Source organism: Scyliorhinus torazame, chromosome 4, assembly GCF_047496885.1.
Source record: "Scyliorhinus torazame isolate Kashiwa2021f chromosome 4, sScyTor2.1, whole genome shotgun sequence".
Taxonomy (NCBI): Eukaryota; Metazoa; Chordata; class Chondrichthyes; order Carcharhiniformes; family Scyliorhinidae; genus Scyliorhinus; species Scyliorhinus torazame.
In genome coordinates, this window is record NC_092710.1 from 192,299,619 (window position 1) to 192,322,066 (window position 22,448).

At 50.0% G+C, this 22,448-nt stretch overlaps 1 protein-coding gene and 1 pseudogene across 1 annotated transcript; one reads left to right on the plus strand and one right to left on the minus strand.

The window, feature by feature from the left end:
* Positions 1-759: 759 nt before the first annotated feature.
* On the minus strand, positions 760-17,657 carry LOC140411463 (uncharacterized; annotated as a pseudogene).
* Positions 17,658-19,300: 1,643 nt separating this feature from the next.
* LOC140411694 (zona pellucida sperm-binding protein 3-like) lies at positions 19,301-22,105 on the plus strand. Its single transcript, XM_072500714.1, has 9 exons — positions 19,301-19,662; positions 20,519-20,634; positions 20,713-20,816; positions 20,908-21,085; positions 21,174-21,300; positions 21,379-21,467; positions 21,550-21,668; positions 21,741-21,869; positions 21,948-22,105. Exons 1-9 carry the CDS (start codon positions 19,477-19,479, stop codon positions 22,067-22,069), a joined length of 1,170 nt encoding a protein of 389 aa, XP_072356815.1. The 5' UTR covers positions 19,301-19,476; the 3' UTR covers positions 22,070-22,105.
* Positions 22,106-22,448: the final 343 nt, after the last annotated feature.

The following is a 22,448-nucleotide window of genomic DNA, read 5'->3' on the forward strand; positions in this document are numbered from 1 at the left end:
CCCTCAGGCGCTGACCCTTGGCAGTCCCACCCTGACACTGCCAAGTGGTCTGGGTGCCAGAGGCAGAGCCGGGGTGCCATCTTGTCCCCGACCACCCATGAGTCTCCAATGGCCTGGGAACCGCCCACCCCCCCCAGGTGCCATTACACCCAGACCCCGTTTCTCTGGACCAGTGCTAAACGGCATCATGGCGAGGTCTCTCAGGCGAGGCCTCTCAGGCGAGGCTGCTAGTGCCCGGACCTCGGGGGAATTGGGCGCCGACATATTTAAATGAGCCGAATGGATCATTTGGGATGTATATCTGCATGCCGCCCAGTGAGGGCGAGATCCAGATTGTGACGTCTCGCGAGATCCAGATTGGGACGTCTCACGAGGTCTTGCGAGGCATTCCGAGCGTCGCAAATCTAGCGAGAGGCCTCTTCCCAGATTTAATACCATGTTGCGTCACCGTGTCGGGTGCGACGAGGCCGTTTGATCGTGCCCTCTATTGTCAATACCCACAAATAAACATACTCATTTTATTTTGTGCATTTATAAGAACATTTTTTGACATGCTTTTAATCGCTTTCCTTACTTCAAGTATTCCATCCTCCATTACCAAACTCACTGCTTAAATTTAATTCCAACAGTCGCTGTAAGACTACAACGCCCTTAATGTAGAGGAACAATTTAAGTACTCTGCAATTAGTAATAAAATAAGTCATTTGGATAGTTTTCAGTTAAAAATGTGGCCACCAATTTTGGAATGTCCCAAATCTTTTATTTCTTTTCTTTCTTTTCCCCCCTCTCTATTGAATGACAGGATTGAGAAACCTCATCTTCATCCGTGGCTGTTACTTTCTTCTTAGACTTCTTTCGTTTCTTCTTATTCTCTTCCCAATCCTGCTCATTTTGCTTCTCCGGTGACTCATTTACTGCCGAGCACTGTTCAGCCTGAACCTCTTCCGATTCAACTTCTCCTAAAGGACAAATATTCTGGTTGGGTGACACCGAATATTTCGCTCTGCTTTTTCTGAAGTTCCTTTTAGTCTGGTAATTTGCCTTAACTGGGCTGTCTTCTATCAGACCACTATTTAGTTCTACATCACCTTCACCCTCGACTTGCTTTGTGGGTAGAGACAGTTGGTTGAAGTTACAAATCCCGTCAGCATCTCCTCTGCAGCGTTTTTTATTCTTTTTGGATTTCATTTTTACTTCTTCGAATGAATCAAATCATCTCCTTTGAGTTCCTGAACAGCACTGCTTCGATCGATCTCTTGCCCTGTTTTTGATTTTTTTCAGTTGAGCCATCCTGTTGGCAAAGTACTCCTGCACCGTAATAGAACTAGTCACAGTGTTTATTTCCTCTGTGGCACTGGTGGCCTTTGGGTCATCAACAGGCACTAAACAGGCATCGCTCTGAAAAACATAAACATACAGCATTAAACATACTTGTGCTGGAGACAAAATGCTGTTTAAGTTTCTGCATGACCATGTTGTGAAAAGATTACAGAAGGCAAATTATAACTTCCGCAAGATTCAATGTGCTTACAGCAACCTGTGCCTGGCACATGTAAAGAAATCTTGCTCAAGCATCAGTCTGTTATTTGTATTTAGTTAAATCAGTGATGATGAACAAGCTCAGTTATTAAATGTACAACATGGCCCGAAGAGGGATTTGAACTGGTTGTCGAACAATTTCCGATGCTCCTTGACCGCTCCAGCTGCCGCGATCGGGGGCAGGATTTTCTAACCCCCCCGCCGGGTCAGAGAATCACCGTGGGGCGGCGTGAATCCCGACCCCGCCGGTTGCCGAATTCTCCGGCCCCAAGAAAATCACGCTGACGGGAATCGCGCCGCCCGTCTCGGAGAACGGCAAGGACCAGCGCGCCGCTATGGGCCCCGGGGCCACCGGAATTCTCCAGGCCGGATGGGCCAGAGTCCCGCCGGTCACGTCGGCATCAATTAAACCACCAATTTAACGCCGTCAACGAGTTCTCATGGTAGCGGTGGTAGGTCTCGCAAGGTAGGTCTTGGCGTGGGATGGCCGGAGGAGATGTGACGGCGCGGCGGCAGTTGGTGGGGAGGGGTGTGTGTGTGTGTGGAATGGGGGGAGGGGGTGTGGAGCGGGGGGCGGTAGAGTGGGGGTCTCTGTGGAGTGGGGGGGATGTGGAGTGGGGGGGATGTGTGGAGTGGGGGGGGTGGTGTGAGGTGGTTGTGTGTGGAGTCAGGGGCGTGTGGAGTGGAGAGGAGTGGAGAGGGGTGGAGAGGGGTGGAGGTGGAGCGGTGGAGAGGGGGGGGGAAAGTGCCTAGGAGGGGGGTGGTCGAGTGCTGGGATGGGGTTGGGGGAATGCTGGGGTGGAGAGAGCGAGTGCCGGGATGGGTGGGGCTGTTGGGGAGTTTGTCCGCTTGGCCAGGTGCCAGCTTCCAGTGTCGAGCATGCAGCTCTTAGCACCTGCCTGCGGGGGGGGGGGGGGGGGGGGGGTGCGTTATGTTTGGTGATCACCCGTAGATGTTGGCCGCCATCACGGGAACCAAACTTCTACATGTTGCCCTGGGGGAGCTCGAGCAGGAGCGTGCCAGGGAGGTGTCGGAGGCTGCCGCAGAGGAGCCCAGGCTGGAGGAAGAGGAGGAGGAGTTGGTGGTGCCATGGCGACGGAGACGCCCGATGAGGCCCTGTGTGTACCGGCCCCGCTCGTCGTACCAGGACCTCACGGACCGGGCATGCAGGAGGAGACTGAGGATGAGCCAGGAAACCGTCGCCCATATCTGCCACCCGATGGCACACCTGGCACCGCGTGGCACTGGGGGAGGACACCCTCTCCCCGTGGGCGTCAAGGTTACAGTGGCCCTGAACTTTTATGCCACGGGGTCATTCCAGGCGCCGAGTGGGAACCTGTCCGGCATCTCGCAGGCATCGGTGCACCGGTGCATCCGGGCAGTGACAGACGCCCTATATGTCATTGCGGACCGCTACATCCGCTTCCCTGTGGACCGGGCCAGCCAGGATGCCCGGGCAGCGGGCTTCGCTGCGGCGGCCGGGATGCCCATGGTCCAGGGCGCGATCGATGGGATGCACGTCGCCGTGCGGCCACCTGCGGATAACAGGGCCGTGTTCACCAATAGAAAGGGGACCTATTCCATGAACATGCAGGTGGTCTGCATGCGGGGGTGTGATAGAGAGGTGCTTTGGGCTGCTGACGATGCGTTTCAGGTGCCTGGACCGCTCTGGAGGGGCCCTCCAGTACCCATCAGATAGGGTCGGCCGCATCGTTGTGGTCTGCTGCGTCCTGCACAACATAGCCCCGCAGAGGGGAGATGTGCTGCAGGCAGAGGAGGGGGAAGGGGAGGAGCAGCAAGACGAGGCGCAGACCTCCCCAGATGAGGAGGATGGGGGCAATGGTCAGGACAGATGTGCTGGACCTGGACGGGAGGCTGCCCATCGTTACCGGCTGGGCCAGCGGGCACGGGACAGGCTGATAGCCGCCCGGTTCACAGACTAGGGGGGGGCGTGGGAATCGCCGAGTATGGGCACAGACTGCACACCACGGCACCAGCCTACCACCCTCACCCCACCCACCCAACACCAACCGCCCTCACCCCACCCAGCCAACACCAACCACCCTAAACCTCCCACCCACCCACCACCAATCACCATCACCCCCCCCCCCACCCACCCACCACCAACCACACCCACCCCACCCCCCCCACCCACCCACCACCAACCACACCCACCCCACCTGCATGCCCACCCCTCCATTGCACATCCACCTGCGGCACAACGGACCGGGCTCACACGGGCGCCGGTGGAAGCGTGTCTATTGCAGGCCATGGAGGATGATGACAGCCCACTCTGTGATAAGCTCTGGTCTCTGCATCGTTAGACAATGCCTGACCCATGGCCACAGTACCACCCTCCACCTGGACCGTCCCTGCATGCGGCCGTGACACTGCAGCTCACGGTCCTATGTTCTGCCCGGGGGGATGGGGAGGGCGATCCAGGGGGAGGGGGGTAGACACTCACCTGAGGCCGACATTCTATCACCCCTCACACACACACACTGGCGCTCATCTCACACCCCACTCCCGCACGCATCGGACAGAGCACAGAGGCAGCTTCTGTAGGTGTGAAAGTGATTTGAATAACAAACAGTTCATACACGTGCCCCAGCCCCATAACTAATCTGTGCCCTACACCCGTGCCAACTTACTCAGTGTCTAATTGTTTGGCCTTACGGGCCCTTTGACTACGTCGAGGTGGTTCCCCAGACGGTACAGCAGAACTGGAGGTGGGCTCCTGCGATTCCTGCCCTCTGCCGCGGGATCCCTTTGGCAGCCGTTTCCTGGGGCAGCCCAGCCTGGATGGGCCAGGCTGTGGCTCGGGCGACTGGGATGGCGAGCTGCCAGCCTGTCCTGCCCGTTGCCCACCAGATGCACCTGGGATGGAAGGTGGGGGACTCCGAGGTGTCACGGAGTTCCGGGACCTCCTCTACAGGGGGACCGGGAACGGGCCGCAGCACCTCCTCCTCCCTCGGGGTGCCTGATGGCCCCCGGGCCTCTACATGCGTTGGGGATGCGAACAGACCGACCATCTGATGCCCCCCGACACCTGGCGCTGCCAGTCCTGGAGGGCCGCTCTGGTATCAACAAGGGACTGCAGGTTTGCAGCCATGGAGCTCACGGAGTTGGCCATCCTTGTCTGTGACTGTGCGACGCCGGCCAGCACCTGGGCAATGGCGTCAATGCCCTCAGCGATGGCCTGCAGAGACTGGGCCATTGCTTGCTGAGACTGGGCCACGGCGTTGAGCGCCTCTGCGATCTGCAGTTGGCTCTGGCTCATGGCTTCCTGTGAGAGGGCAGCCATGTCCTGGGCCACAGAATCCGCCTGCATGGAAAGCCCCAGGCCTTGCATACTGCTCCCCATGTCTGACACCGTCACCCCCATTGCCTCCACCGCGGACGCCACCCTTGCGGTCACGGCCTGGGTGGCACGCATGACCGGCACCACTCCCTGCTCCTGGATGCGGGTGGACTCCTCCACCTGCATCTGCAGCTGCCGCAAGCCAGCTTTCACCCCCTTCGATCGTCCCTTGGTCCGTGACTGCATCGGGTCTATGGGTGGGTGTGGTAACTCCAGGAACCCGGGCCCCGTCTGGGCGGCAGATGGTGGCTCGCATCGTGCTGCCCTCTGAACACCCAGCCCCTCGGCTGCTCCTGCCTCCACCTGCTGTACCGGGACGGCAGTGTTGTGCGCACCAGTTAGTGTACGAAATGCCTCATCGCTAAGGTGCCCAACCGAGGTGAGTGTCTCTGCGATGGTGGAGGGTGTAGGAGATAGCAGTGCCGTAGTGTCGTGCTCCTCATACAACGCACAGTCCATGGTCCCCTGGAGTGGTGGTACAGAATGCATGGTTAGACACACTGACGGGGATTGGGGGCAAGGGGGATAAGGGGGATATGGTGGAAGGGGGATATGGGGGAAGGGGGATATGGGCAGTATGGGGGAAGGGGGATATGGGAGAAGGGGGATATGGGGGAAGGGGTATATCGGGGATATGTGAGAAGGGGGCTATGGGGGATCTGGGCGAAGGGGGAGATGGGGGGATGGGGGTTGGGAGATATGGGGGATCTGGGGATATGGGGAAGGGGGCTATGGGGGAAGGGGATATGGGGGAGATGGGGATATGGGGGAAGCGGGATATGGGGGAAAGGGGGATATGGGGCAATGGGGATATGGGGGAAGGGGAATATGGGGATATGGTGGAAGGGGGATATAGGGGAAGGGGGATATGGGTAATATGGGGGATATGGGGGAAGGGGGATAGGGGGAAGGGGGATATGGGGGAAGGGGATATGGGGAAGGGGATATGGGGGAAAGGGGATATGGGGGATATGTGGGAAAGGGGATATGGGGAAGGGGATACGGGGGAAAGGGAGATATGGGGCAAGGGGGATATGGGGGATATAGGGGATGGCAGATATGGGGGAAGGGGGATTTGGGGGATGTGGGGGAAGGGGATATGGGGAAAGGGGGATATGGGGGATGGCGGATATGAGGGAAGGGGGATATGGGGGAAGGTGTATATGGGGGATGGCGGATATGAGGGAAGGGGGATATGGGGGAAGGGAGATGTGGGGGATGGCGGATATGAGGGAAGGGGATATGGGGGAAAGGGGATGTTGGGGAAGCGGGGAAATGGAAAAGGGGCGCAGGCAGTGGGGGGTCTCACTTGGTGGTGCGCCTCCGACCTCTGCACGGGCATCCTCCCGGTCCTCGGGTCCACCTGCAAATTCCAGGGCCCTCTCCTCATGAACAGTGAGTGGTCGCAATTCAGGTGGACCCCCTCCGGTCCTCTCACGCTCCCGGTTGTTGTGTGTGCGCTTCTCCTGTGGGGGCAGGTGGGTGGCAGGGATAAAGGGCAACAGTGTTAGGCAGACATATACATGCGGACCAGTGGTTGTGTGTATGTTGGCAGAGGTTCACAACCCATCCTGCTACTGCAGCCTGCATGGGTGGGTGCAGCCATGTCGGTTGCACCTAGGGCTGTGCCACACATCGGAGGTGGGGGGGGGGGGGTACTCACCCTGGCTGCCCTGACAAGGTCATGGACCTTTTTGTGGCACTGGGTGCCTGTCCTTGCTGTTACAGCCGCGGCGCTGACGGCCTCTGCCACCTCCCTCCACAGGCGCCGGCTGAGTTGTGGAGTGACCCTGCGGCCGTGTCCGGGGAACAGAGCCTCCCTCCTCTGCCCCACTGCGTCCAGGAGCGGCTCGATAACCCGCTCCTGGAACCTCGGCGCTGTGTGTCGGGCGGCCATTTTGACGGGTCTCCGTGGTGGAGGGGGGGGGGGGCGTCTTTTGTGCTGCGACACCGCGCGACGTCCGTGGCGGGTGACAACGTCGCGAATGGCGTCACGCTGCTGCCAACCCACTCCGGGCCGGATACTTTGCGCCGTTTCGGGGGGCACGACGCCGGAGTGATTCGCGCCATTTTTGGCGCGGAGTTCTGGCCATTGCGCTGATTATCGGAGAATCCCGCCCTAGGTTCGTGCCCAACACCCTTATATAAATATGCAGGTTCTGTTTTAAGCCGGATTCTCCTGGCTCCTGGAATTCTCCCACTCACCGGCGCAGTGTGAAGCCAGAGTGATGGAGATCGAGGGCGGGATTCTCCCCTACGCGGCGGGGCAGGGGTTCCCGGTGCCGAGGAGTGGCCAGAACAACTCTGGCGTCGGGCCGCGGCGACGGTGCGGAATCCTCCGCACCTTCAGAGGCTAGGCAGGCACCAGAGCGGTCTGCGCCATACCGGCCAGCGTCATCCCAGCGCTTGCGCAGAGGGGTTTGTCTCCGCACCGCCCATGGCAGACCGCTACAGCCGCCGGTGCGGACGAATAGAGTGCCCCCGGGGCCAGATCCCCCCCTCCCCCCCGAGGACCCCAGAGGCCGCCCGCGCATCCCGCTGCCTGGTCAGCCTGGTGTGCACGGTCCTACGGAAAATTTATGTATCTTTCGCGATGGCATACAGGGCGTCGATGACGGCCCGGATGCACCGGTGCACCAATGCCTGCGAGATTCCAGCCAGGTCCCCATGGTGAGGAAATTGAGGGCAACCGTGACCTTGACGGTCACCGGGAAAGCATGTCCTTCCCCCATTCCATGTAGTGCCAGGTGCGCCATGAGATGGCATATATGTGCCACGGTCTCCCGACTCAATCGGAGTCTCCTCCTGCATGCCGTATCCGGAAGGTCCTGGAACGACATGTGGTCCCGGTACACTCGAGGCAGCATGGGGCGCCTCCGGTGCCTTGGCACCACCACCTGCTCTTGCCCGTCCCCCTGCGCCTCATCAGGATCCGAATCCTCGTCCTCTGCATGCCGGACGATGTGGGGGTAATTGTCACCCTCCGCCTCCTCATGCACCTGTCAGGCTGGAGGGCCTGCAGCATGAGCGGCTGGCACGGGGCCCTCTGCAGCCAGTCCCCCTGCTCCAGCCGCTGCTCCAGCAGCTGCTCTGAGCCGCCTGCATCGGCAGCGCCGAATGGCTACCTGCAGGGCAGCTGCTCCCGCCACGGCGGCAAACGTAACTGGCTGGTGTGCAAACATGACGAACTACACGAAGTGCGGGGGGTTTGGGAAGGAGAGACAACAACATGTTTAACGGTGGCGCTTTGACACCTCGACAGCCAGGGCCCATGGGATAGATGGGGGCTCCGGCTGCCTGGTTTCGCTGCAGACATGCATGCAACCTTCGCCCTGCCCACAGTATCCGTCCACTGCCCACCTCACCCCGTCCCTCCTCACTGCGGCGCCACTGGCCTCAGCCCATCACCATGACGTGCATTTGGAAGCGTGTCTTCGCTACCGTCCTGCCATGGCAGGCCGGCTGGCATGTCGCTCCCGCGGATAACCTTGCCCCCACCCCCCCCCCCACAGCATGGCGGCCTCATTTCCCCCACCCCCACCTCCTTTCCCCACCCCCTCCTCCTTTCCCCAACCCCTCCTCCTTTCCCCACCCCCTCCTCCTTCCTCCACTCCCTCCTCCTTTCCCCACCCCCATCTCCTTTCCCCACCCCCTCCTCCTTTCCCCACCCCCTCCTCCTTTCCCCACCCCCTCCTCCTTTCCCCACCCCCTCCTCCTTCCTCCACTCCCTCCTCCTTTCCCCACCCCATCTCCTTTCCCCACCCCTCCTCCTTTCCCCACACCCTCCTCCTTTCCCCACACCCTCCTCCTTTCCCCCCCACCCTCCTCCTTTCCCCACCCCCTCCTCCTTTCCCCACCCCGTCCTCCTTTCCCCACTCCTTCTGCCACCGCTGCTCCTCCCCAGCACACCCCCCCCCCCCCCCCCCCCGAGCATGTCAGCATCCTTCTCCTTCCACACACACACCACCCAGCCCCCGCACCCCCTGCGGGCATGGCGGCATCCTTCTCCGAGAACCCTCCCACCGCCCCCCAGCACCGGCCGTGGACGCCACTTCCTGCTGCCTACGGTGAGGCCGGCCACTCCCCTCCTTCCTCCACATCGCCATCCAGCACGAGTGGCTGACGAGTTTATTTACGAGGGGTGAACGGCGATGGCGTGACCTGGGGTCACGCTGTCGGGACTTCGCTGAATAGCGGGCGGCCCCGGAGAATCTCCGGCAGGCGCAGCGCCGACCTCGATGACGCCGGTTGGGAGAATGGCGGAACTGCGTCGGACCGGCGCCGCGGGAGATTGCGATCTGCATTGCGCCAAACCACCCGGCAGGAATTGACCTGGGTTCCCACCAGAGACCACACTGAGAAACGTTTCGGGAGAATTGCTCCCGTAGTCAGTGTTTCAGGTCGGTAACCTTTTGTTGGGAATTGGAAGACATTCGGAATATAACAAGTTTTAAGGTGGTTGGGAGAGGAGGGGAGAACAGAACAAAAGTCTCTGATAGGTTAGAAGGCAGAAGTGACTAAAATGATGAAAGGGTCAATGGTGCAAGTTGAAAGGGGACCGGAATTGGATAAGAAACAAAAGATGGGTCTCGAGGAGCTGTAAATTGCAACAGCACTATTATTACCAGCTCCTGCTGTCCAAAAAGTAGGAGCAATAATTCCGATCTCGAAATGTTAACTCCTTATTGAGTCCAGATGGTTCGTGCTCATGGGGCGCGATTCTCAGCTTTCTTTGGAGCTTCATTGGGAGAGCACAGGAGGCTGAGAACAGAGCCAGAATGGGAATTGAACACAGAAATAATGTTGCACGTCGATATCACTTATCACAAAGTCAGTTTCATTCTGGCATCATCTACAGGGACATCTTTGCCCAAGTAAAATGAGCCCAGCATATTCACCAGTAGCCATGATCAAGCAGCACTAAACACTGGCTGGGAAATGTAGGAAAGTGAAAAGTTCATACATGTACAGTAAAGGGCACCCCACAGAAGTAGAGATTAATTCATTAATTTGCAGTGTCATGCAAGAGTGCCTTTGAGAAATGGATGTGTATGCAATGTACCTTTAAGAAAACAGTGATGTCAGAGAGCGGGTGGGGCTGGGTTTTAGGTCAGCCATTTTGCAGGTTTTTAGTTTCAGTTTAAAAGCAGTGTCTGTGTGTTTCCAGAGATCTGCAAGTTTTGCAGTTTGGTTTTGCTGAGAGCAGCTAAAAAGTGCCTGGCTGGTGTTGCTGAGAGCAGTTTAAAAGTAGAAAGCCAGTTTGCGACAGTCTCTGCCATTCTACAGAAAATATGTGTATCCTTTAACCTGATGTGATACTGTTTAAAGGTGTTAAGTCTCTTGGAAGTTTGAAGGAACATTTTCAGGAATTATTTGTTGTTGCAATATTTTCTGAGTTATCTTTGAAGTAAGGGGTGTTAAGAGATCCAATGTTTATTTAAGATGTTAAGTTGAGTTCATGGAATAAACAGTGTTTTGTGTTTAAAAACCCACGTGTCCATAATTGTAATCCCACACCTCGGGAAAAAGCCGTGTGCTCGGAAAAGCAACAAATCCATTCAACGGAGAGGTTGGTTGAACTCCATGATACATTTTGGGGTTCTGAACAGCCTCGCCCATAACAATTGGGGGCTGGTCCGGGATAAAAGTCGATCTACTGGATTAGCTATTGTGAACTTAAAGACAATGAAGGATTGATGCTTTTCCGATGTAGTATTTTAGTTTAAGTGGAGAAAGTGTTGTGAACAATGGCTCTTTCAAAGGCTCAGAAGTTTTTGTGGGTGGAGAATGTTACACATAGTACCTTACGGACAGAAACGAAACGCAGACTGTTAGATTTGACAAAAACATTGCAGTTAACATTACCTGACAAAATGTGAAAAGATGAGGTAATTATGGTGGTGGCTAAGCATTTAAAGTTCCCTGAGATAGAGTTTGACTCATTGGAAATGGCAAAAAATCAGTTTCAAATTCATAAATGGAACATCAGAAAGAATAAAAGTGGCTGGGATACGCGAGTGAGAGAGAGGAAAAAGAAAGAGAGAGAGAGGAGAAAAAAAAGAGAAAGAGAGAGAGAGGAAAAAGAAAAGGAGAAAGAAGAAAGGAGAAAAGAAAGAATAGCCCTAGCAGAACAAAAAGATAAAGAGATGGGGTTTGAACTTCAGAAAATGGCCATGAAATATGACAATCAGTTAAGATTGGCAGACGTAAAGGGAAACGTACAGTTGGATGATAGTGATGAGGATAGTGAGAAAGAACGTCCTAGTCAAAGGCTTGGTGGGAATATATTTAAATATGTTCAAGCATTGCCAAGGTTTGACGAGAAGGAGGTGGAAGCCTTTTTCATTTCATTTGAGAAGGTAGCTAAACAAATGAAATGGCAACAGGAGTTACCGATTCAAACAAAGCTGGTAGGTAGAGCTAGTGAAGTGTTTGCATCACTACCGGAGGAGGTATCTGGAACGTATGAGTCGGTGAAGAAATCCATCTTCGGTGCATATGAACTAGTGCCTGAAGTCTACAGATAAAGGTGTAGAAATTTAAAGAACGAACCTGGTCAAACATACATGGAGTTTAAAAGGATCAAACAGAGTAATTTTGATAGGTGAAATGAAAAATGAAAATGAAAATCGCTTATTGTCACAAGTAGGCTTCAAATGAAGTTACTGAGAAAAGCCCCTAGTCGCCACATTCCGGCGCCTGTTCAGGGAGGCTGGTACGGGAATAAGGATGGATAAGGGTTTTGAAAATAGACCAAATGTATGAAGCTCTCAGAGAAATTATACTTTTGGAGGAGTTTAAAAATTCAATTCCTGATGTAATGAGAACTTATGTGGAAGAGCAGAGGGTTAAAACTGCGAGATTACCAGCAGAAATGGCAGATGATTATGAATTACTTCATAAATCAAAGTTTGGTTTACAACATCAGTTTCAGCCTGTGAGGGATAGAAACTGGGGACATGAGAAATACTCAAGTGGTAAAGGTAAAGGTGATCTGATGGGAGATAATAAGGAGAATGTACCTCAGATTGGAAAGGAAATCCAGGATGGTGGAAGTGACATGAAAAGTTTAAATGTTTTCACTGTAATAAACTAGGCCATGTAAAGTCACAGTGTTGGTGGTGGAAGAAAAGCACTGGGAAGGCTGATATGGTAAAACAGGATAAGACAGTGGGGTTTGTTAAAGTGGTGAAGGAAAGCCCAAGTGAAGCGAAGGAGGTGCAAAAGATTGTACAGCCTGATCAAGAGGTGATTGATAAGAAGGTGCCAGATCTCTTTGAAGAATTTACTTGTGTGGGTAAAGTTTACTCATGTGTATAAGGAGAAGCAGGTAAAGCAGTCACAATTTTAAGAGATACGGGAGCTAGTCAACCTTTGAAGGTAAGAGATGAGGAGTTATGTAGTTTGGGATGAATATTGCCAGAAAAGGGGGTAATATGTGGAACTCAGGGTGAGAAGAGTAGTGTTCAATTATATAAGGTAAGGTTGGGAAGTCCACTGAAGTGGTCATAGGAGTAATAGAGAAACTATCTTGTCCAGGAATACAGTTTATCTCAGGTAATGATATAGCTGGATGGCAGATGGGAGTGATGCCTACTGTGGTTGATAAGCCAGTGGAAAATCAGACAACTGAAGTGTTGAAGGATGAATATCCTGGGATTTTTCCGGATTGTGTAGTAACAAGGTCGCAAAGTCATAGGTTAAGACGAGAGGATAAATCAGCGAGTGAAGATAAAGGTGAAGTGCTATGAGCAGAAACGATTTTTGATCAGATGGTTGGAAAAGAATAGGTGGAGGATGAGGCGGATATTTTTAGTTCAGGAAAATTAGCAGAGTTACAACAGAAAGATGTAGAAATAAAAAGATGTAGAAATAAACCGGATGTATCAGAAAGCACACATGGAAGAGGAATCTGAGTGTATACCAGAGTGTTATTACCGTAAAAGTGAAGTCTTGATGAGAAAATGGAGACCTTTACATATGCAGGCGGATGAAAAGTGGGCAGAAGTTCATCAAATGGTATTGCCGGTAGGGTATAGAAAGGAGGTGTTGCGAGTTGCACAAGAGGTACCAGTGGGAGGTCATTTGGGAATAAGGAAAACTCAAGCTAAAATGCAAAAACATTTTTATTGGCATGGACTACATAAAGATGTTGTTAACTTTTGTCGATCATGTCACACATGTCAAGTGATAGGGAAACCTCAAGCAGTGATAAAACCAGCGCCCTTAATACCCATTCCAGCATTTGAGGAACCTTTTACAAGGGTCCAAATTGATTGCGTAGGACCACTTCCTAAAATGAAAAGTGTGAATCAATATCTTTTGGATAATGGATGTGTCTACTAGGTTTCCAGAGGTCATTCCAGTACGTAATATTACAGCTAAAAGTTTGTGGAGGAGTTACTTAAATTCTTTACTATATATGGACTACCCACACAAATACAATCGGATCAAGGATCAAATTTTACCTCAAAGTTATTCAAAGAAGTTATGGATAGCTTAGGAATAAAACAATTTAAATTAACTGCGTACCACCCAGAATCGCACGGAACGTTAGAAAGGTGGCATCAGACATTAAAGACAATGTTGAGGGCTTATTGTCAAGATTATCCAGAGGATTGGGATAAAGGAATTCCATTCGTACTGTTTGAAATTAGGGATGCACCTAATGAGTCAATCAAATTCAGTCCTTTTGAACTAATTTTTGGTCGAGGTAAGAGGACCATTTAAATTGATTGAGAAAAAATTGGTGAGTGAGCAGTCGGAACTTACATTATTGGATTACGTGTCAAATTTTAGGGAATGATTAAATAGAGCAGGTGATTTGGCTGGACAGCATTTAAAAAATGCACAACATGTGATGAAACGGGTAGCGGGCAAGAAATCCAAAGTTTGTAGTTTTGCCTGTGGAGATAAAGTTTTAGTATTGATACTACTGGTAGGTGAATCTTTAAAAGCAAGGTTTTGTGGACCTTTTCAGATTGAAAGGAAATTAAGTGAGGTGAATTATGTAGTAAGAAGGCAGGATAGAAGGAAAACTCACCGCGTATGTCATGTGAATATGCTTAAAATGTTCTTTGAAAGGGAAGGAGAGAAAAAAGAGGAGGTTTTAATGATTCTAAATCATAGTGACGAACCAAATCCAGATGACTGGGAATTTGACATACCTCAAATTAAATTGGAAAATGAGGATGTTCTTAAAAATTGGGATAAATTGTTCAGTTACCTTCCGGAGGCAAAATGGGCTGATCATGAAAGAGTTATTGACGGGCAAGATTGTGGAGATAAATTGGGAAGCACTAAAATGGCTACACATGATGTAGATGTGCGAAATGTTGTTCCATTTAAACAACATCCACATTGACTTAACCCTTTAAAATTAGCACAGGTTAACAAAGAGATTGAAAGTATGCTTAAAAATGGCATAATTTAAGTGGGTTGCAGGCAATGGAGCTCACCCATCGTGATGGTACCAAAACCGGACAGTACCCAACGGTTGTGTGTGGACTATACAAAGGTTAATGCAGTTACAAGAATGGACTCTTATGCTATTCCACGTTTGGAGGACTGCATTGAGAAAGTGGGACAATCAGTTTTTATTTCCAAACTGGATTTACTTGAAGATTACTGGCAAGTACCTTTATCCCAAAGGGCAAAGGAAATTTCAGCTTTTCTGACTCCAGAGGGTATATACCAATTCAAAGTTCTGCCATTTGGCATGAAAAATGCCCCAGCCACATTTCAACGGTTAACTAACAAAGTTGTTTCAGGATTACCCAACTGTGTGGTATACATCGACGATCTCGTAATTTTCAGCCAGACATGGACAGAACATTTGAAGCATCTGATGGAGTTATTCGATCAACTTCAGGAGGCGTGTTTGGTGATAAACCTAGCCAATAGTGAATTTGGAAATGCCCAAGTCACTTTCCTTGGCCATACAATTGGACAGGGTCTAATGGCGAATGGTCCCACGGGATGTGAAAACAAAAGTTATTGGGGAGTTTCCGATACCCTTGACAGGACAGGAAATAATGCGATTTCTTGGTATGAGTAGATTTTACCAGAAACTTGTACTGTATTTTCGCATTGTGGTCGCTCCACTGAAGGACTTGCTCAAGAAGCGTAACAAATTCCAGTGGACAGCGGAGTGTCAACAGACATTTGACGGCCTGAAGGCGGTATTAATCACTGCTCCTGTGTTAGCCATCCCAAATTACACAAAACCATTCAAAGTGGCTGTTGATGCGAGTGATGTGGGCGTAGGTGCGGTGCTTCTACAAGACGACAACGAAGGGCGAGAACGGCCTATTGGTTATTTTTCTAAGAAATTGAATTCTCACCAGAAGAAGTATTCTACGATTGAGAAGGAGACTTTGAGCTTGGTGCTGGCTTTGCAACATTTTCAAATTTATGTGACCAGCAATCCGTCTGACAAAATTATCTATATTGATCATAATCCATTGGCTTTTTGGAGCGATTCTGGAATAACAATGCGAGGCTGTTTCAATGGAGTTTATTGTTACAGCAATTTCATTAAAAAATAATACATGTGGCAGGACGAGAAAACGTGATAGCCGATGCTTTGTCACGAATGTGATAACGAGAAGCCGGTTCGGTGGAGGAAGAAGAACTAAAATGCACTATGTTATTATACCTGTTTGCGTGTGGTGTTTTTTTGAAACAGAAATGAATATTTACTGTCTGCATTTCTTAAAGGATAGTGAAAAGGTGAAAAATGAAACCATCTTGAAGTTGGTGGGGGTTTTTTTCTTGTGGGGAGGTGACATGGGAATGTCACTTTAAGAAATGTTTGTCTGCTCAATTGGCTGCAGTGATGTCAGAGTGTGGGTGGAGCTGAGCTCTGACTCTGCTTCTTAGTTTCGCTTTGAGGAAAAGCTTGGGTGTGTCTGTGTTTTTTAGTTTTGTTAGAGTGTTGGAACTGCAGCCAGCCAAAGAAGGTGTAATTTTTATCTCTATGCCATCTAAAGACTATCTCTCGATCATTTGGTGAATTCAGAGTGATAACTGCTCTCGGTAGAGTATTTAAACCTGAAGTGCTTCTGTAAAAAGGGTTTTTGTCTTATGGATGTTAAAAGCAAAGTTTAAGGATTACTTAGAGTGTTGTATTCTTTGGGAGTTGTATTCGAATTGATGGTTGCTAAGATGGTCACTGTATGTTTTAAAAAGGTTAACTGAGTTCAGAGAATAAACATTGTTTTGCTTAAAAATATTACTTTTAGATTTCTGCTGCACCACACCCATAGAATGGGCCGTGTGCTCCCCATACCACAATCTAGTAAAAGACGTGGGTCAGGTGATCTCCATGATATACTTTGGAGTTCTCTGAACCCTTGCCCATAACAGTACACATGACTGTTACTGTGCGTCGGTGGTGGAAGGAGTGAATATTTGTGGAAGGGATGCCAATCATGCAGGCTGCTTTGTCCTGGATGGTGTCAAGCTTCTTGAGTGTCGTTGGAGCTGCACTCATCCAGGTAAGGGGAAAGTATTCCATCACATTCTTGACTTGTGCCTTGTAGATGGTGGTGCCATTGAATGTCATGGGGCAGTGGTTAGAATCTCTCTTATTGGGGTTGGACATTGCCTGGCACTTGTGTGGCATGAATGTTACTTGCCACTTGTCAGCTCAAGCCTGGTTATTTTCCAGGTCTTGTTGCATTTGGACATGGACTGCTTCAGTATCTGAGGAGTCACAAATGGTGTTGAACATTGTGCAATCACCAACACACATCTCCACTTCTGACCTTATGATGGAAGGAAGATCACTGATGAAACTGATGAAAACGATAGGGCCTAGGTGGTACGATAGCACAGTGGTTAGCACTGCTGCTTCACAGCACCAGGGTCCTGAGATCAATTACCGGCTTGGGTCACTGTCTGTGCGGAGTCTGCATGTTCTCCCAGTGTCTGCATGGGTTTCTTCCGGGTGCTCCGGTTTCCTCCCACAAGTCCCGAAAGACGTGCTGTTAGGTAATTTGGACATTCTGAATTCTTCCTCTGTGTACCCGAACTGGCATCGGAATGTGGCGACTAGGGGATTTTCACACTAACTGCATTGCAGTGTTCATGTAAGCCAATTATGACAATAAAGATTTTATTATTATTCCTGCTAAACTGGACAAGTTCACATTTTACCACCACAAGGCTGTTTAGCACAGGGCTAAATTGCTGGCTTTGAAAGCAGACTAAGGTAGGCCAGCAGCATGGTTCGATTCCCGTAATAGCCTCCCCAAACAGGTGCCGGAATGTGGCGACTAGGGGTTTTTCACAGTAACCTCATTTGAAGCCTACTTGTGACAATAAGTGATTTTCATTTCATTTCATTTTTTCATCTGCCAATTGTTTTACCCACACATCCAACCTGCCTATATCCCTTTGCAAACTCTCTACCTCATCTTGACAACTTACTTTCCTACCTATCTTGGTGTCATCAGTAAAGTTAGCTAACATACATTTTGTCCCTACTGAAGAACATAAAAGTGCCGAGAATGGTTTGCTCTCACCAGCTAGGAGAGGGAGGAGGGGGAAGGGGAGGGGGAAGATCGATTCACACGAGGGATGGGGAAATTTCCATTCAAGATGTTCAAGGAGCATTCTCTTACCTAAACCTCAGAAACAGTGTGCATGACATCTGCATTTCATTAAGAATGTCCTCGTTGAAATCTGCCACCTGCACCAGCCACAACTGCAGCCGCAGAGCAGGGCCAGAGGCTGTGAAGGTGACTGTGGCCATGAACCCGTGTCAGCTCCTTCCAGATTGGAGATGGAGATATTTGTAACATCTCACAATTTGCCATCACTTGTTTTGTATGAAAGGTGTTTCCTCAAATCCCCTCCAAATCTCCTGATCCTTAAATCTATGCCCCTGGTTGGACTCTACTAAGGGAAAAAGTTTCTTCCGATCTACCTTCTGTCCTCCATAATTGTGTACACCTCAACCAAGTCCCCTCTCAGCCTTCTCAGCTCTCAGAAATCCCAGTCTAACAAGACTCAGAAAACATACTTAACTTTGTAAACAGGGGCATTGAGTCCAAAAACAAGGCAATCATGCTGAACCTTCACAATTCACCGGTTAGGCCTCAGGAGTATTGTAAGAAATTCTGGTCACCACATTTTTGGAAGGATATGAAGACGGTGGTAAGTTTACCAGGCTGATACCTATCTTGGTGCCATCAGTAAAATTAGCTAACATACATTTTGTCCCTACTTAGGAACATAGAGGACATCAGTTGTATGGAGTGTGAAGAATGTAGGAATTTCAGGTATATTATATATGTTTTGTGCAGTAAGGGTTAAACGCCTGGGATAGTGTGTGACTGCTGCAGTTATGTTTTTAAGAATCCTCATTTGAAAGTCAGCTGGGGTTTTTGAAGCCAGCGGTGCAATTAAAGCATCATAAAAGTTTGGGTTAATGGACTGTTATTTTATATTCAGAGGGTTCCCTGGAGCGTAGACAATTAGATATATTGTGTTCAGCTTAGTGAGATGGTGTAGTTAATGGGAGCCAAGAGTTGAAGCAGTCAGCTGTTAAGGTTTTCAGTGTTAGCTTTTGGCTGGAAGTTGAGCCGAGAATGTTTCTGAAGAAATACAGTCAGAGATTCTGCATTACTCTGACAGGGTGCCAGGTGTCTTTCTTTCAAACAGTCTCAAAAGATCTTTCTTTCACAAACTGGAGTGTCTAGACATCTCTAGATAGCAAGTATTCCTGAGTGCTAACTGTATTTATAAATGGATTGTGACCTGAGATAGTTTTGTTGTTTGAGTGGAAATAAAGTTAGCAGTTAAGGATTATTCGGTCACTACATTAATTAGCATTGTTTAAGGAGTAATTGTAAGCTATTGTCTTGTTTTGGGGTGTCACGGTAGCCCAGTGGTTAGTACTGTTGCTTCACAGCGCCACGATCCCAGGTTCGATTCCCGGCTTGGGTCACTGTCTGTGCGGAGTCTGCAAGTTCGCCCCATGTCTGTGTGCGTTTCCTCCGGGTGCTTCGGTTTCCTCCCACATGTCCTGAAAGACATGCTGGTAGGTAATCTGGACATTCTAAATTATCCCTCCGTGTACCCGAACAGGAGCCGGAGTGTGGCGACTAAGAGATTCTCACCGTGACTTCATTAACTTACATTAAATAGGTTAATGTAAGCCTACTTGTGATAATAAGAATGTTTATTATTATTATTTGGGCAGTGCCCCTATCAGGAGCAGCCCCATTTAATTTGTCCCTCAGCTTGTTTCTTGTTAGTATAATTAGCTGATTGACCTCAAAAGAGTTCAGGTGAGTACAGGTTGTGAGTATAAAAGGTGCTGCTCCCTGGTGGATAGGATGGTTCAGTTGTTTGGTATCATGGGCGGTTATGGAGTGAGAGCTTTGGTCCCAATGCTGGTGTTAGTTGGAGTTGTTTGTTCCTCTGATACTTGGCAACAGTTTCTAGGCCAGAGGTTTCCATGGAGCAGAGTCAAAGCCACCTCTGTGCCTCAGAGACTCCCTCCTCCTCCCTTTGGTTCCCATTTCCGTGTGTCTGAGGGTCAAAGTGTGTCTCCACTGCAGACTGTGATGGTGCAGTGTGCAGAGGACAAGCTGCTGGTCAGGGTCCAGCTGGATTTATTTGGAACCAGGCACCTGATTAAAGCTGCTGACCTGACCCTGGGGGCAGCAGGCTGTCGGCCAACCAGGATCTACTCTCAGAACCACACTGTTCTCTTTGACTATGGGCTCCATGAGTGTGGCAGCAAATTGCAGGTAATGTCAAACCTCAATTCTGGCTCTAATCTTGGGCTGGAGATTGTTCCACACTCTTCATTCCATTGGTGAGATGTCATTGATATTGAGAAGATACCGGTCTCCTGTGTCTTAAACCCCCAAACTAGTTTTCTAATTCTGGATTGTACGTTGCTTCCATTGGTCTGAAAGCTCCTCTTTTTGGTTCCTCCAAGCTTTACCTCTCTTGGATTTTCTGCTCTATTTCCCCCACCCTTGTTCCTCCTCATTCAGATGAATTGCACTGAGGGTTTAGTTTCCGTCTAGTTTAATCCAATTGGGTGCTAATGAACAGAATGAAATGGGAATTCCACATCTTCCACTTTCCCAGTCATTGGAATCAATGGGGCCCTGGGTTAAAACTGTTCTATTTCCAGGCTCCATATTATTGTCCACTTGTGGCTCCTTTTCATGTTAACTGAAGCTGTCCTCTTATTGACTCAATTTCATGTTAATTGATCCTGGTCTGGTGCTAATGATCTTTGTATAAATGGCTGGAGGTTGCTGAGCACCAATAATGAGGCCACACAGCCTCTCCAGCCTGTCCCTGATCATTAAGATCAGGGCTGAACTTCCCACTGCCTCCATGTCCCTGTGGCACAAAATGATTCCCTTAATATCCAAAAATAAATCCATCTGTCCTGAATATCCTCCGTGACTGAACATTCCCAGCCACCTGCATAGACTCTCCAGCTGGGGCCCCAGCAGCCCCTTTTGCACTGACCCTGCCAATCCCCTTGAATTGTTTTAATTGGATGGGGTGAGTTCAGTGTTAGCCCCTGTGTAGAACTTTCTCAATTCAGATCAGTTCTTCATTCCTTAACCTGGTGTCTTTCAGATGTCTGGAGATTTCCTGATCTACACCACCCACCTGACCCACAGCCCAGAGTATCATGGATCTGTCATTGTGAGAACGAATGGAGCTGTCGTTCCCATTGAGTGTCGTTACTTTAGGTGAGATTCTTTATTTGAAGATTCACAGCTGCTGGTGTTCTCTGAAGTTGTCCTAAAATGACTTTGCTGTCTTTTCAGGAAGGGCAATGTGAGCAGTAACCCCATCAGGCCCACCTGGATCCCATTCAGCTCCACCAGGTCTGGAGAAGGACATCTTTCATTCTCCCTGCGCCTAATGAATGGTATGTGATGGGTGGATGGGGAGTGATTCCCTGTCTTCACTCACTGGAAGTGACACCCACTGTCTCCAACCCTTGTCCTCTTGTTCTTCAGGTGACTGGCTCACAGAGCGCACTTCCACTGTCTACTACCTGGGTGACCTCATTCACATTGAGGCCTCTGTTTCTTTGAGCAACCACATGCCCCTGAAGCTCTACATTGACCGCTGTGTAGCTACATTAAGCCCAGACAAGGACTCCACCCCGAGATACAGCATTATTGACTACAATGGGTAAGGAGCTCTCTGCTTTCTCCAGCTGCTCCCATCTCACTGGCTTCACTTGATTCACTTAATGTCCCTTTTTTAAATCTCTCTTCAGTTGCCTCCTGGACAGCAAAGCTGAGGACTCCTTTTCAACCTTTGTGTTGCCAAGTGGTGAGCGGGAGATGGACAGGCTCCGGTTTGACCTGGATGCATTCCGTTTCTTTGGAGATGACCGTTCCTTGGTAAGAGGAAACTGATCATTGGGGTCTCTTGTGTTGGGAGGGAGACATTAAATAACGACGTGTTGATGTTTCCCTCAGATTTTCATCACCTGTCACCTGAAAGTAGCTCCAGTGGATCGGAGAGATTCCAGGAACAAAGCTTGTACTTTCCAGAAGATGCAGAATATGTAAGTGCTCTCGCTCTCAGGGGTGGGTTTTGGTGGAGAAGTGATGCACAACGCAGTTGGTTGACTGATTTGTTTTGCTTAGCTGGACCCCATTGGAGGAATCTAACATTGACATTTGTGCCTGTTGCCATGTGGGTAACTGTGCCACAAGGGAGCTGCGATTTGGATCCAGAGGAAGGAGAGATCTTGTAGCTGAAGCTGGTAGGACATTGATCCTCTAGATGTTGGAGATTTCCCCTTTCCCCTCTCTAACTGGACTGTTTGATATTGCAGAGAGTGAAGTTGGATTCAAGTGGGAAGCTGAGGCCTCACTTGGACCCCTGATCATTCTGGATACTGATGTGACCAACCTGGCAACAGACTCCCTGAATGAGGGAAGGATGCAGGAGAGATCTCTAGGTGGTGAGTTGGCTGACTGCTGGTTTCCATTTTCCCATCAGTGTTTCCTTCACTAACCATTAGCTTCTCATTGGTTTGTAGGTGTGGAGTCTGAGATGATCCTGATCGTGACCCTGACTGTGACGGCTGTCTCTCTGATTTCTGCTTCATTGATCACTTTGTTCCTGTACAGGAAACGCAATCAAACTCTGTTCACCCAGTGATCAAATTAATTATCAATAAAGCAGTGATTGCTATTGTCTGGGAGCTGATTGGTCTCTGCATTTCGTTGGTCTGAGTCCATGGAAATAATGGCTGGGGTTTGTGCACTGAAAGCTCCAAGAACCACATCTCCTTGAATGGTTCTTCTACTTGAGACAATAGTTTTTATGGTGCTGTTAATTGTGTCTGTTTCAGTCCCCCTACCCCTGTTTGGCCACCCAGTGTGGGGGAGGGGATGTGAGCAGGTCTGGGACCTCCTTGTAGAGCTGAGCCTGGCTGATGGGGCAATTTACTGGGGCTCTCCTTCTCTACAGGGTGTTTTCCTCCCCCCCCCCCCCCCCCCCCCCCGGCCTCCAAGAGGAGGAACATTGTCTGACTGTT

Excerpts from the sequence above, each read along its gene's own strand:
- LOC140411694 (XM_072500714.1), top strand. The coding sequence starts at position 19,477 with ATGGTGCAGTGTGCAGAGGACAAGCTGCTGGTCAGGGTCCAGCTGGAT. Across the intron at positions 21,669-21,740 it reads AGATCTTGTAGCTGAAGCTG|AGAGTGAAGTTGGATTCAAG; the intron begins GTAGGACATTGA and ends TTGATATTGCAG. Across the intron at positions 21,870-21,947 it reads GCAGGAGAGATCTCTAGGTG|GTGTGGAGTCTGAGATGATC; the intron begins GTGAGTTGGCTG and ends ATTGGTTTGTAG.